The following is a 12,145-nucleotide window of genomic DNA, read 5'->3' on the forward strand; positions in this document are numbered from 1 at the left end:
GGAGGCAAACTAGCAAATGAAACTTTCGCGATAAGAGCTCTAACCATATATCGTTCTAGAATTCGCTGCGCCCTAGATAATATCGCATCTGACAGCGAAACAAAACAACGAGAACTTTTTTCTTGAACTGTTCTTGAGATAAAAAGTTGGGAGATTCGGAAGGAGAAACTCAGTACTTTACTTAACGAGGTGAAATTAGAGAGAACAAAAGATTAGGGAAGAAGGGGAAAAATGAAATTCTATCTCTCGGGGATAAATACCTTAAAAGATGGGAATCAAATTGCTCACTATAAATCAACGAAAGTGGCTTCAATATTATTGGATTCTAGAGACGCTGAAACAAGAGACAATTGCCAGACGTTTAAGAAAGTCTTGGAACTATAGATGAATTGCTTCCTTGTTTCAACATTTGGTGAGAGATTTTTTTTCTGTCGTTAGTGGTCTATGTCAAGTACAACGGGATGTCTATTCTGACTCTTTTTTTTATGAATTGGCAGGTTTTTTTTTTTGGGTCTGTGACTTAATTACTTGTCACACATTTGTTATTTCTAAAGAGAACCTGATTTTCACCTGATTTTAAATGAAACAAGAGACAATTTCCAGATGTTTAGGAAAGTCTGTACATTTTTTCTCTGCGTGCCTTATTATTCACTCTGCAGTACTTCACTCTAGAGCCGCTATATAGATAGGCCGGCGCATCAGCTTAAATTTAGCCATTTTGGATCGGATTTTTCATTGTTGCGGAGCAAGGGTACAAGAGAAAATTACGGGTTTTTCCAAATTAGCCAAAAATAATATTTTATTTAAATAATAATTCACGTACTGTCTAACCACGGATTGTATGGAAAGGTAAACAGCGGGTTTACACGCGGAAATGGAAGCATCTATAAGTTTTCAGGGATGTCAGATTTTGCAGATGTATGTTAGCCTCTGAATTAAGCAGAATCTCGTTCAAATGAGCGGAATACGCGCATAAAATTTTTATTTTTCCCCTCATTCAGATGGAGTCGTCTTAACTGGATGCTTGCCAATTTCATACAATCCGTGGTCAAACAGTACTGCTAATAATTGTTCCCAGTGAAAACTCAACTAACGCGATAACTTGCCAGAAAAGATAACTACGCAAAAACGCGCTCCGATCCAAAATGGCTGAACTTAGCTGATGCGTCCACTCCATATAAAAATGTCAATCACTTTTGAAGACACTTGCACATTGATGTTGTTGATAACATGTTTAATTTTCTGCTTACGTTTTTGCCCTGTTCATGGTTTTCTGGTTTAAGACTTTTTATGAAATATAGGTTCTAAGTCAATTAGAACGTTTTTTTCAAATTTTCGAGCTATGTCGCTCTTGACGGAGTGCAATTTATTTAAAGCCAACTTATGTAAGCTTATGAGTAAAATATTCTTACTCTTTTTTTTTTTTTTTTTTACGTTTTCCTGTAGTATTTTATCTAAGGATAGCGAATTCCCGGTTCCTTAACTAGTTATTTTTTTAGTACGTTTCCATGTACAGTAGTGAAAAAAATGATGCTCAATGTGTGATAGTTTTCTTTTTTTTTTCGGATTTAGAACTTTAAAAATTGTTAACTAGCTATTTTAAAATTGATTTTTATCAAAAGTATGATATGTTTAACTTTTGATAAACGTTTGACTTGTTTAAAGTGTGCTTGAAACTAATCAGAAAGTCTTAGTAACACCCTAAATCAAATTATTCTATTTTTTATTTTAAAGATCCGTGAATGGCGTCGAGAATTCAGCCAAAATCATTCCAATTTCCTTCATGCCAACAAAGAAAGCTTAAAAAGTTCTTGTTGTGTTCAAATAAAAATGTCCGCAGAAATAATTAGTTTTCGCTTTAGAGAATTGAGGAATTAAATCGGCTGTGGCAGGGAGATTTTTATAGAAGCTAAGCAGTTTCAATTAATTTTGTTTTATATTTAGTCTCTCTATAAATGAAAAAAAAAACATCTCAACCCAACAATAAAATTTTCTGGCGGAAAATTTGTGCTACTTATGAATGAGTGCCAAAATATTCTTTTAATAAAAAAAAATAATTACTGGTAGAACTCTGTTTTAATTTATTGAATTTTTCACTTTTCAACTCACATCCTAATTAAATTTATCCTAATTAAATCTTTGGCGTTGACAGTACTTACAGAAAGAGTAGGAATAATGTCATTTATCTTTAGCTTTTAATTATACGCGCGTTTGTTATCATCTCTTACTTTATAGCTTTAAAATACATGTCACGTGACCTCCATTTGCACCTCGTTTCTAGAAAGCTTAAAAAGGTTACTGAAAACATTAATTTATTTTACCATGCTTAATGAATTGACTAGTTTCATTTCTCTTTTTCTGAACAGTGAATATGGAAAATGTAATGTGCATTTTAACTTATAAATTGCAATCTTTGACTTTAAGGAATTTCTTCTGGAAGTGTTTCAAGTATGGGGACGAGTTTTATCTGTGATAAATTTAAATGTGTTTCTGAACAAGATATTCATTTGTTAAGTTTTTTTCCCTACAAGGGTTGAATTTTTAATTCTTACCGAAATTGGGTGGATGAAGAGTAGCAAAGTTTTTAGAAAGTACATTAGTGATCAATCAATTTTTATCAGTTTTAGCAATTCAGAAGTTGAATCGCATCTGTGTTTCATGTTATTGCACTTCTTAACATGTTTCTTTCTTCTTCTTCTTCTTTTTTTTTTTTTTTTTTTTTTTTTGAGCAATCTCATTGCTTATTGTTCTCATTTGACTGTTTTTGGCGTCCTATGATTTTATTCCCCCCCCCCCCCGCCTTCCTCTGCAGCACCACCGTCGACCAACCTCACGATGCTACTCCTCTAGCGAAAACCGTCTCCAACGGCGCGTCCATATCCTACACACACCTGGACACACACACGCCTACATACACACACCTAGACACACACACGCCTACACACACACACGCCTACACACACACACGCCTACACACACACACACGCCTACACACACACGCCTACACACACACACTCCTACACACACACACGCCTACACACACACCCACACACACATACCCACACGCGCACACAAACGCACACACACAAACACACACGCCTCCATTCGCACTCACACTCGTGATTGCGAAAAGCAGAATTTAAATTCAAGATGTCAAAAATCTTTTTTTTTTTTTTTTTTTGTATGCACTTATTACGTTTCAAAAAGTACGAATGCCTCGTACGGGTCAGGTAGTTAAAACTAACTTAATGAACTAATGCCATATATTAATGTAACTTTTTGCTAATACAGGGGTGCCTCCCCCTAAGAGCAAGGGCTCAACCCCCCCCCCTTGAATGTCACAAAGACATCCCCCCCGCAAAAGCAGGAGCCCCAAAAAAAGTGAAAAATACCCCTCAAAACACCCCCCTAAAAAATTTAATGGCACAATCTGCGCCATGACCCTCTCCCCCCCTCCCCTAGGTGTGCACCCCAGGATAATTCACAGTTCTAGAGCATGAATACACCGCCTTGCGAGGATTTAAGTAATTTGCCTAAGAGGTGAAACATTACAATTTTGTGTAGGCGTTGGACAAGTCATATCTAACTTAAATGGATGAGGTCTTGACTTTACCTCCTTCCAAAGACAGCGGTATCTTTTATAGTTAATTCAAATTGCGAATTCGCAGTGTTCTTGAGTAAAAAAACATATTATATTTTGAATAATGGTTTTACATTGAGTAAAAAAGTAATTGTATTCACATGACATATTTTTTAAAGAAATTATTATACTTTCTCTTCATATAAAAAATTATAAAATTCAAGATTTGTTTTTATTTTTCTTTTCATCTCATTTGGATTTTTTTTTTTCTAAAATTTGTTTTTTTTACGAATTACCAATAACGTTAAAGTACAAGAGGTTAAACAGAAATGAACTGAGAACACTTATTCAATATGCAATTGTTTTTTAAGCCGACTCTTTAAAAAAATTAATAAAATAAAAAAAAACTATACCGTTTTAAGCCGATATAAAAAGAATCTTTTTCGAAGAAATGTATACGTTGAATCAATTTGTTTTCCAATTTTAACGGGATACAAAAGGCTGAATTGATGCTTAGTTCGCGTTGTGTTTGGAATTAGTTATTTAATTAAGAAAACTACCCGGCGCAAATCTAAATTAGATTTTCTTGTTGCCATAGTAACCAAATTAAGACATTTTTTCGGAGAACTTCTAGAAGTTAATTCTCCTCTTACTGTTACTACTAATTGAGAATCGATTGAAAAGAACAATTCGCGAACTGTAATCGTCAAACAAAAGGGAATAACGCCTGAAATTTATTCACTTTAATTTCAAATGTTTTAAATATTATCGTATTCGTTCCATTTAAATATGCTCAAAGCTGAATAATGAGAAAAATGCTTTGAAATTTGCATTATTCAGCTGAATAAATATGCGATTTTCAATTCTGCGTCTTCTAATTTCCTGATGTGTTTTATTTTCGGCGTCATTAAATTGAAAATATAATTATTATTGCTTGTAGGTTTAATCAACATTTATTAAGCGACATGAATTTTGTTTTTGTTAGAATGCTTGTCTGATGGAAGAAAGTTATTTGATTTAGAAATTGGATGCGTGGTAAAACCTGAAAATTATATTTATGCTGTCTTTAACATTTGAGAAATGTTTTACGTTGAGTTTGAGCAATTCATTCGGATGCTTGGAAGTTAAATGTTGTGCCAAATTGAACGTTTATGCACTTTAAAATATTTATAACAGTATTTATTTGTTAAACCATTTTTATTACAAAATAAACGCTTTCTAGTTGTTAAAAAAAATTAAGAAAAATAGGTATCCTTTATAATAAAAAAAATTTTTTTTACCTATAGTCGATAAAAATTTTCACCGTCAATTAGGCTTTCACTTTTTAAAACATTTAAAGTGAGTTTTAATTCCGTCTTCAGATAACACTTTGAAAACCCTCACATAATTATGATTTCTGAGGATATTTTTAAGCTAGAGATGTAAGAGAATTTTTTCAAATGTAATACAGAATCCGACTTACGCGAGGAATGCGTTCCAAGAACCCTCGCGTAAGTCGAAATTTCGCTTTGGGGAAAAACGTGTGTTCAGAATATTTTTATAAGCATACCCAGTTATTTTAGACATTTGTAAACACCCCCCTCTCCCCATTGTTTCAACCCATTTCTTAACTATATATCACAGTATCTTTTGCAAAGAACTGGCTTTTTACTATATTTTATATTTTACTATATTATACCGAAAAAGAGTTATTATTTAACATAAATTATGGTTATGAAACACAAAATCAATGATGAATAGGAGAGAGGAAGACATAAAACAAAAAAGTAAGGTATTTACATTAAGTACATTAGAGTATTACAATAGCACAGAACAGTAGATATAGTAAACTTAATTATAATTTTAAAAAATGAAGAAAAATGATAGTTTATGCAGAGCGATGAGACTCTTATCAGTCTTCTGAGAGCGCATGCCCGTCAAGAAACTCGTCAGAAGAAGAGGACAAAGATGAGAGTAATGGTTCATCTTCGGCATTATTAGTATCATCCCGGGGGGTTTTCGGTGGATCAGTCATCTTTATCACTAAGGATGTTATCTTTGGTTGCCTTAATTTTTCCTTCTCTAAAGCAAGTAAACTGTTGTAAGGAGCTATAGCAGACGCAAGGTGTTTAGCGGAGGTAATGGAACGCATTATATTCGAATCTTGCGTCTCCGACAGTTTTAGCATTTCTCTTGCGTATGTGCTCATTTTGTTAGGGACTTCAAAATTCAGTTCTCTCAGCTCCCTTTCAAGCTCTTCTTCTTCGCTTTCCTTCCTCACTTACAGATTTAACAAATTCTGCGAGTGCAGTATCCCCCCCCCCCTGACACAGTTTTGCCATGGCAGTCGATGAACTAGCTCGTTTATATCCTCTTCCTTCATATCAGAGAAGCCCTCTCCACCCAGGTGCTTCACCAACTCCAATGCCTTTTCAACTGCTTCACGGTAAATGTCTTCAGGAGTAAAGCCTTTACGATAATCGGTCGACGTTTCTTCCAACTTTCATTGGTTGTCTGTGTTTCCATGACTTCTAATTATGTGCCCATGTTTTGCAGTGCAAAGGCAATTGTGTATTGCTTCCAGTACTTTTTCAGGTTGAAATTTTTCACACCGTTCATTGCTTGCACAAGGTTTTAGAGACACTCCCTAGTATAAAGAGATTTAAATGCCTTAGTAATAACGCTTGGAAGCCATTCTAATTTATCAACGTTCATATGTAGAATGAAATTCAAAGTAAGGAATCGGAGCGGTTATGTGTATAAGGGTAATGGGTCAAAACTTCGCGGTCGAAACTTCGCCAGACAATACTTCGCCGCCAAAACTTCGCGTGGACAAAACTTCGCCAGACAATACTTCGCCGCCAAAACTTCGCGTGGACAAAACTTCGCGGAGTCAAAACTTCGCGTGGACAAAACTTCGCGTTGACTAAACTTCGCGTGAACTAAATTTCGCGTGGACTAAACTTCGCTCGGTCAAAACTTCGCGTGAACAAAACTTCACGTGGTCAAAACTTCGCGTGAGCAAAATTTCGCGTGGTCAAAACTTCGCGTGGTCAAAACTTCGCCTGGACAAAACTTCGCGCATTCAAAATTTCGTGCCCACAGAACTTTGCACAAACAAAACTTTGTGCGTGTCTAAAATACGTGTGTGTCTTTACGCGTCTAAAAAAAAACTTCTTAAAAATAATTTTAGTTTTAATGTGAAAAAAATCTTTATATTACATATACAATCGACGCTCGTTATGACGACCACACATTATAAAGACCATTCCATTATAAGGACTAGTGGTAAAAGTCCCAACTTTATCCCTACATAATCTATATTATATTTGCTTTCGGTAGAACGACCGTTCTGTATTGCTTAATCCAATATAGCGACCGAGTCCAGAGGTAACTAATAACGGTTTCCTAGTAGAACATTTTTGCAACCTGAAATGACCTGAAATGATGAAAAATTTGTGATCATTCAATTTCTCGCTCGAATGGAGAGGTGAGCGAATTATGAGTAACACCGCGGAAAGCAAGTTGAAAGGGGAAGGGGGAGGGATAGCTTCTGAATTTTATTGACAAATTTTGAAAAAACTAGTATGAAATAGGATTAGGAATAAATAATAAAAAAAATTAAAATGAAATACAAAATTTTTTATCATCAAAAATTTTTCAGTTAGTTAGCTATAGAACATTAAATTGTTATTATCAAACCAATTAATCGTTTTTTTTCGAAAAGTGATCAATTAATCTTAATTTAATCTTCAAATTTATTACTTCATTAACTTGATATACTTAAATTCATTTAGGATTTACACAATTAACTTGCAATCAAGTAATTCATTATGAAAAATTATTTTTTTATGTAGTGTGTGTCCAATTTGTTCCTAGAAATCATTAAACAATCCCCCCCCCCCCAAAAAAAGACACGTTTTTACTTGTTTGCTAAGTTTATATGATATGTTTATTGTCATTGTTATGAATGCCGGAAGTTCTGGATAGGCGAAATTTTAGACACACGAAGTTATGGATCGGCAAAATTTTAGACATACGAAGCAATGAATCGGCGAAGTTTTGTGCACGCGAAGTTTTGACCACGCGAAGTTTTGACCGCGCGAAGTAATGGATCGGCGAAGTTTTGGCCGTGAAGTTTTGACCCCAAACCGTGTACAAGTAAACTAATTTAAAGCTAAGAACTTCCGTTTTCAGTGATGTTAAAGGGACGAAAGTCCATTCACGGAAACCAATATTTAGTTTCAACGAATTCCAGGCGAGCAATTTGCGTCCGTAATAAAAAATTAATTTTCCATAAAAACTCGCGTTATAGCCATTTCGCGTGAGTCTAATCACGTTGTAGCGGGATCCGACTGTACGTACTTTTGAATTTTAGAACATTTGCGCGAAACATTTTTTTTACTATCAGAAAATATTTTTAAGTATCACGCATGCAATTCCGGTTTCACAGAATATTAAAAGGCATCGAAAGATAAATTTTGAATAACACAGAATCATTTTTCAGTGTGATCTATGTTTTTGAATTTTAGAAAATATTTTAAAGCAGCCGTGCCCGACCTACGGCCCCGGGTCTCATAAATCCCGTAAAGCTTACCCATGTGGCCCGTTATTTTGTTGAATGTTACAAACTGAAAATCACGATTAGTCACAATTTGGAACCAAATATTCCGAAATTACTCTCAAGGAAACAAATGCAACTAATAAACGAGGAATCAAATAATGACAATAGCAATTCTTGGTTTATAACTTTAATAAATTTTCGACGTTTCACCATGTTAATTAAGATTTTTTTTTTTAATATTTTGAAAGTTTATTCATGTTCTGGTTTGCGAGAATCATTTTAATATGAGGTGTGGCCCTCGAATGAAAAAAGCTTGGGCACCCCTGTTTTGAAACTTCGGAAACGTTTTTAAATTTCAGATAGTAATACAGGGCTGCGGAGTCGGAGTTGGGCTGATTTTGGGGGGTGAAGGAGTCGGGAGTCACAGGTTTCAAATTCCAAGAGCTGGAGTGGGAGTTATGAGGGCTGATGATGGGGGAAAGAAGTCGGATAGGGGAGTCGGTGTCGAAAGCTGTAAATTTCCCGGAGTGGGAGCCGGAGTCAGTCATTTTCCGTCCGACTCCGCAGCCCTGGAATAATATTTCAACTCCCTTATTCTCGTGTAATTTTGCACTTCGTGATAAAACTATATTAATTAAATTATCTTTTATGCGTGTGCGTTGTTTCCTTTTTTATTGGACCGTTTTGCTGGCTGTTTTGAAGATTAAGAAAGCATTATTAGTAATTTGATTTCTACGTACCAAAGCGCCTAACTAATCGGAAAATCACTCTTTCTTCTCTCAGATACTGCTATTCCTTTTCAAGAACTGTATTTCAATGTGGAACCTGTTGACGTCGTTGCTGTCCGCGATGGACCTGTCCTCCTGAATTGCTCTGCCAGCGGGCCTTCGCCTCCCATCTACGACTGGAGGAGGGACGGATCACCTGTTCACGTCGTTGGAGACACTAGAAGGTAGGAATACAAACAAATATTGATATACAGTAAACTCCAGGTTTTCCGCGGAATTATGCCGCACAAGTGCCGCGATAATAAAAAAAAAACGCGGATATACCGTAGAAAGGCTAAAAAGAGGATCGAATAAGGTAAAAGCTGTTCTTCCTCAAAAACTAGGCTCTATTGATGCATAATTCTTTCTATAAACAGTGAAAGTGAAAGATGATTGCACGTCTTAAAATGATTATTTTCTCTCTAATTTGCGATTTTTACTCTCCGACAAGCATCTAATACATAAGACGCTTTTTAGTCTTCAGTAAATTTAATTTTCCTCACCTGCTTTAAAAAATCCTCTTTCCACCACTCAAACTTGACGCATGCATAAGATTTTCTTCTTCCTACTGACTCTTAAAACCATTAAGATATTCAAACGTCATCAAAACATGATCATATCCTTTTAAAGCCGCATGTTTCAAGTGGGTTTTACGACAAGGAAAAGAAACCCTCATTTTCTGCCTCCGTGCATTTCACCTATTTAAAAAATCTGTTTTCGCTTAAAATCATTCAAAACAACAAAAGCAAAGCAAAATGCACATTGAGAGCTGATATTTAAATGCTGACTTTTCCCAACGTAAATTTTAACGATTTGCAGACAGAAGAAAGATTCATGAAAGAAATATTTCCTTAAATTTCTTTCTTTTGTGAGAAATTACGCTTTTGAAGCATCATCATTAAACTTTACGATTTTTTAAGAGCCGCCTAAAAAGATTCTTGCTTGGTATCTGACGTGCTTTTGTGGGTAGTTTATTTTTTGTAAAAATTGTGAAATTTTGAAAATATTTTACCACTGCTTAAGATTTAAAGCAGACGCATTTTTTTATTATTATTATTATTTAAAGGTATTGGATGATATGAAAGGCATTCGAAAATAGTAATAAAACTTAGAAATTATGTAATATTTCAGTTTTTATCTAAATAAAATTTTTAATAACGTTTCCTTTCAGCATTTTGGTGGTCCAAGAAACACAATGAGAAAAATGAGGACACTATTTTCAATTAAATTTCTATTTTTAATATGAAACGCATGCATTTATGTAAATACTTTTATTAATATAACGGGGGGGGGGGTTTTGTTATGTTTTGTTTGATTTATTAGTTGTGGTAGTTAAGTTTTAATTATTTTAAAAAGTCGCTTTTTATGAGTTTTATTTGCTTAAATATTGTATTCTGGATTATGTTCTTGTAAAACCATCGACTATTCCAAACGTCAGTACTCTCATTCCCAAATTTTGAGAAAACGCAGATTGTAGCCTGAAACAATCCCCCGAAAACTCTTTCATTCTATTAAAGCAGCAGAAATAACGTAATATCAAGCATAATTGTGTTTTATTTAATTGCAATCAGAATTTTCATTTCATTCCTCCACAATTGCTTTTTCAAGCCTTTTTGAGTTTTTTATAATACTAAAAAAAGCACTTTCGTAGACTATAACTAAAATAGTGGTTGTATTTATTTCGTGATGAAAGATTCACGCACACTGAGTTACTTTAATAAAATTGCAGTTTTAGTCAAAAATTCAACTATTATTCTATTTCCTTTTTGAGCAATAACGATTGCTTATTGTTCTCACTTGACCGTCCTTGATGTTGTGGTTCCTTTTTCAGCTTGGACCAGGAGTCTCTGCAGCACCACCGCCCACTGGTGCGGCTCCTCTGGTCCTGAGCACTGTCCCCCGGAATCTACTTCTGCTGGGCGGTGGCGTCCATGTCCTAAGCACGCATGCACATACACGCGCACACATGCGCGCGCCTTTACACACGCCTACGTGCACACATGTAAGCCTACACACACACACACACACTCAACTAGACACACGTAACCACCCAAGAGGAGGGATATGATTGGGAGGGGGAGCCGTTTCTAGAAACAACAACTCCAATGAGTAGGATCTTGTCACAACCCGTGATGGCGAAAAACATAATTTGAATTCAAAGTTTCAGAATTCGTGTTGATTGGGGGGAAGTGGGTCACAGGTCTTTTATCTTATTTTTTTCCCTTTATTTTTAGGTCAATACTGTCCAATGGCTCTCTTTTCATCAAGCAGGTGCACCACACGCGAAATGAACGGCCGGACGAAGGAATGTACCAGTGTGTGGCGACAGTCAAAGAAATCGGCACAATTGTCAGCAAGCCAGCAATGTTGCAAGTTGCAAGTAAGTGATCCAGCTCTTGCTTGCTCTTTATAAATTGCAGAAAAAAAATACGCTCCTTACTACAAGGATTTACTTTTTTAATCGGGTTACTTTAAGACTGATGGAAATTATAGCAAGAGTGTTCACTCCTTCTCATATTTCAAGTTCATATTTTAATTAAGTTTTGAAAACTTACAAGTATTAACCTTTAGACAGGTCAGTTAAATGATATAATAGATGAAAAGTTACATACTTTATCTAGTTATTATATGAAATAACTAATGATCGACGGTTCAAGTCAAAAATAAGCAATTTCAAAGTTATTTTATTCATTAACTTTTCATAAATAGCTAAAATGTATTGAAAAATACGCACACACGTCATTTCAAAGCAACTATCAGTGGTTCAAAGTTGACCGTAAGCAGCTAGAACTAATAAATAAGATAAATAAATACCTTTGTGTTGAACAGTAAAGTAAGAAATAACAACGTCAAAAAAGCACAAATTGCATATTACAGCAGATACGTGTTTCGTGCAACCGTACAGCAGATACCTTTTTCAATGCAAAAAGGAATGAGCTTCTGGATGAAAAGACATCCGACAATCTTTTCATCCATAAGCTCATTACTTTTTGCATGGAAGAAGGCGTTCTCTGTAACGCCGAAACACGTGTCTGCTGTAATATGCAATTTGTGCTTTTTTGACGTTGTTATTTCTTACTTTACAGCTAGAACTGGTTCAAAGAATTTTCGAGTGCCGTATTTCATACTTTAACTATCAAGAAATCGTTATTTTGCAGAATACCTATGGTTAGGGCCAGGGACGGATACAAACTACTATTTTAGGGGGTTCATGCTAAAGAATGCTCCTCCAAACCCCCCATAAACGAAACAACG

At 35.2% G+C, this 12,145-nt stretch overlaps 1 protein-coding gene across 2 annotated transcripts in view; it reads left to right on the top strand.

The window, feature by feature from the left end:
* The window catches only part of LOC129235152 (neogenin-like), a 345,244-nt gene that overhangs the window by 291,877 nt on the left and 41,222 nt on the right, over positions 1-12,145 (top strand). For both annotated transcript variants that reach the window (XM_054868842.1, XM_054868841.1), the window contains exons 2-3: positions 8,907-9,075; positions 11,125-11,270. In XM_054868842.1, the coding sequence (XP_054724817.1) occupies positions 8,907-9,075; positions 11,125-11,270 (315 nt within the window). The remainder of the gene's footprint in view (positions 1-8,906; positions 9,076-11,124; positions 11,271-12,145) is intronic.

This window comes from Uloborus diversus, chromosome 2 (genome assembly GCF_026930045.1).
Source record: "Uloborus diversus isolate 005 chromosome 2, Udiv.v.3.1, whole genome shotgun sequence".
NCBI classification, from domain to species: Eukaryota; Metazoa; Arthropoda; class Arachnida; order Araneae; family Uloboridae; genus Uloborus; species Uloborus diversus.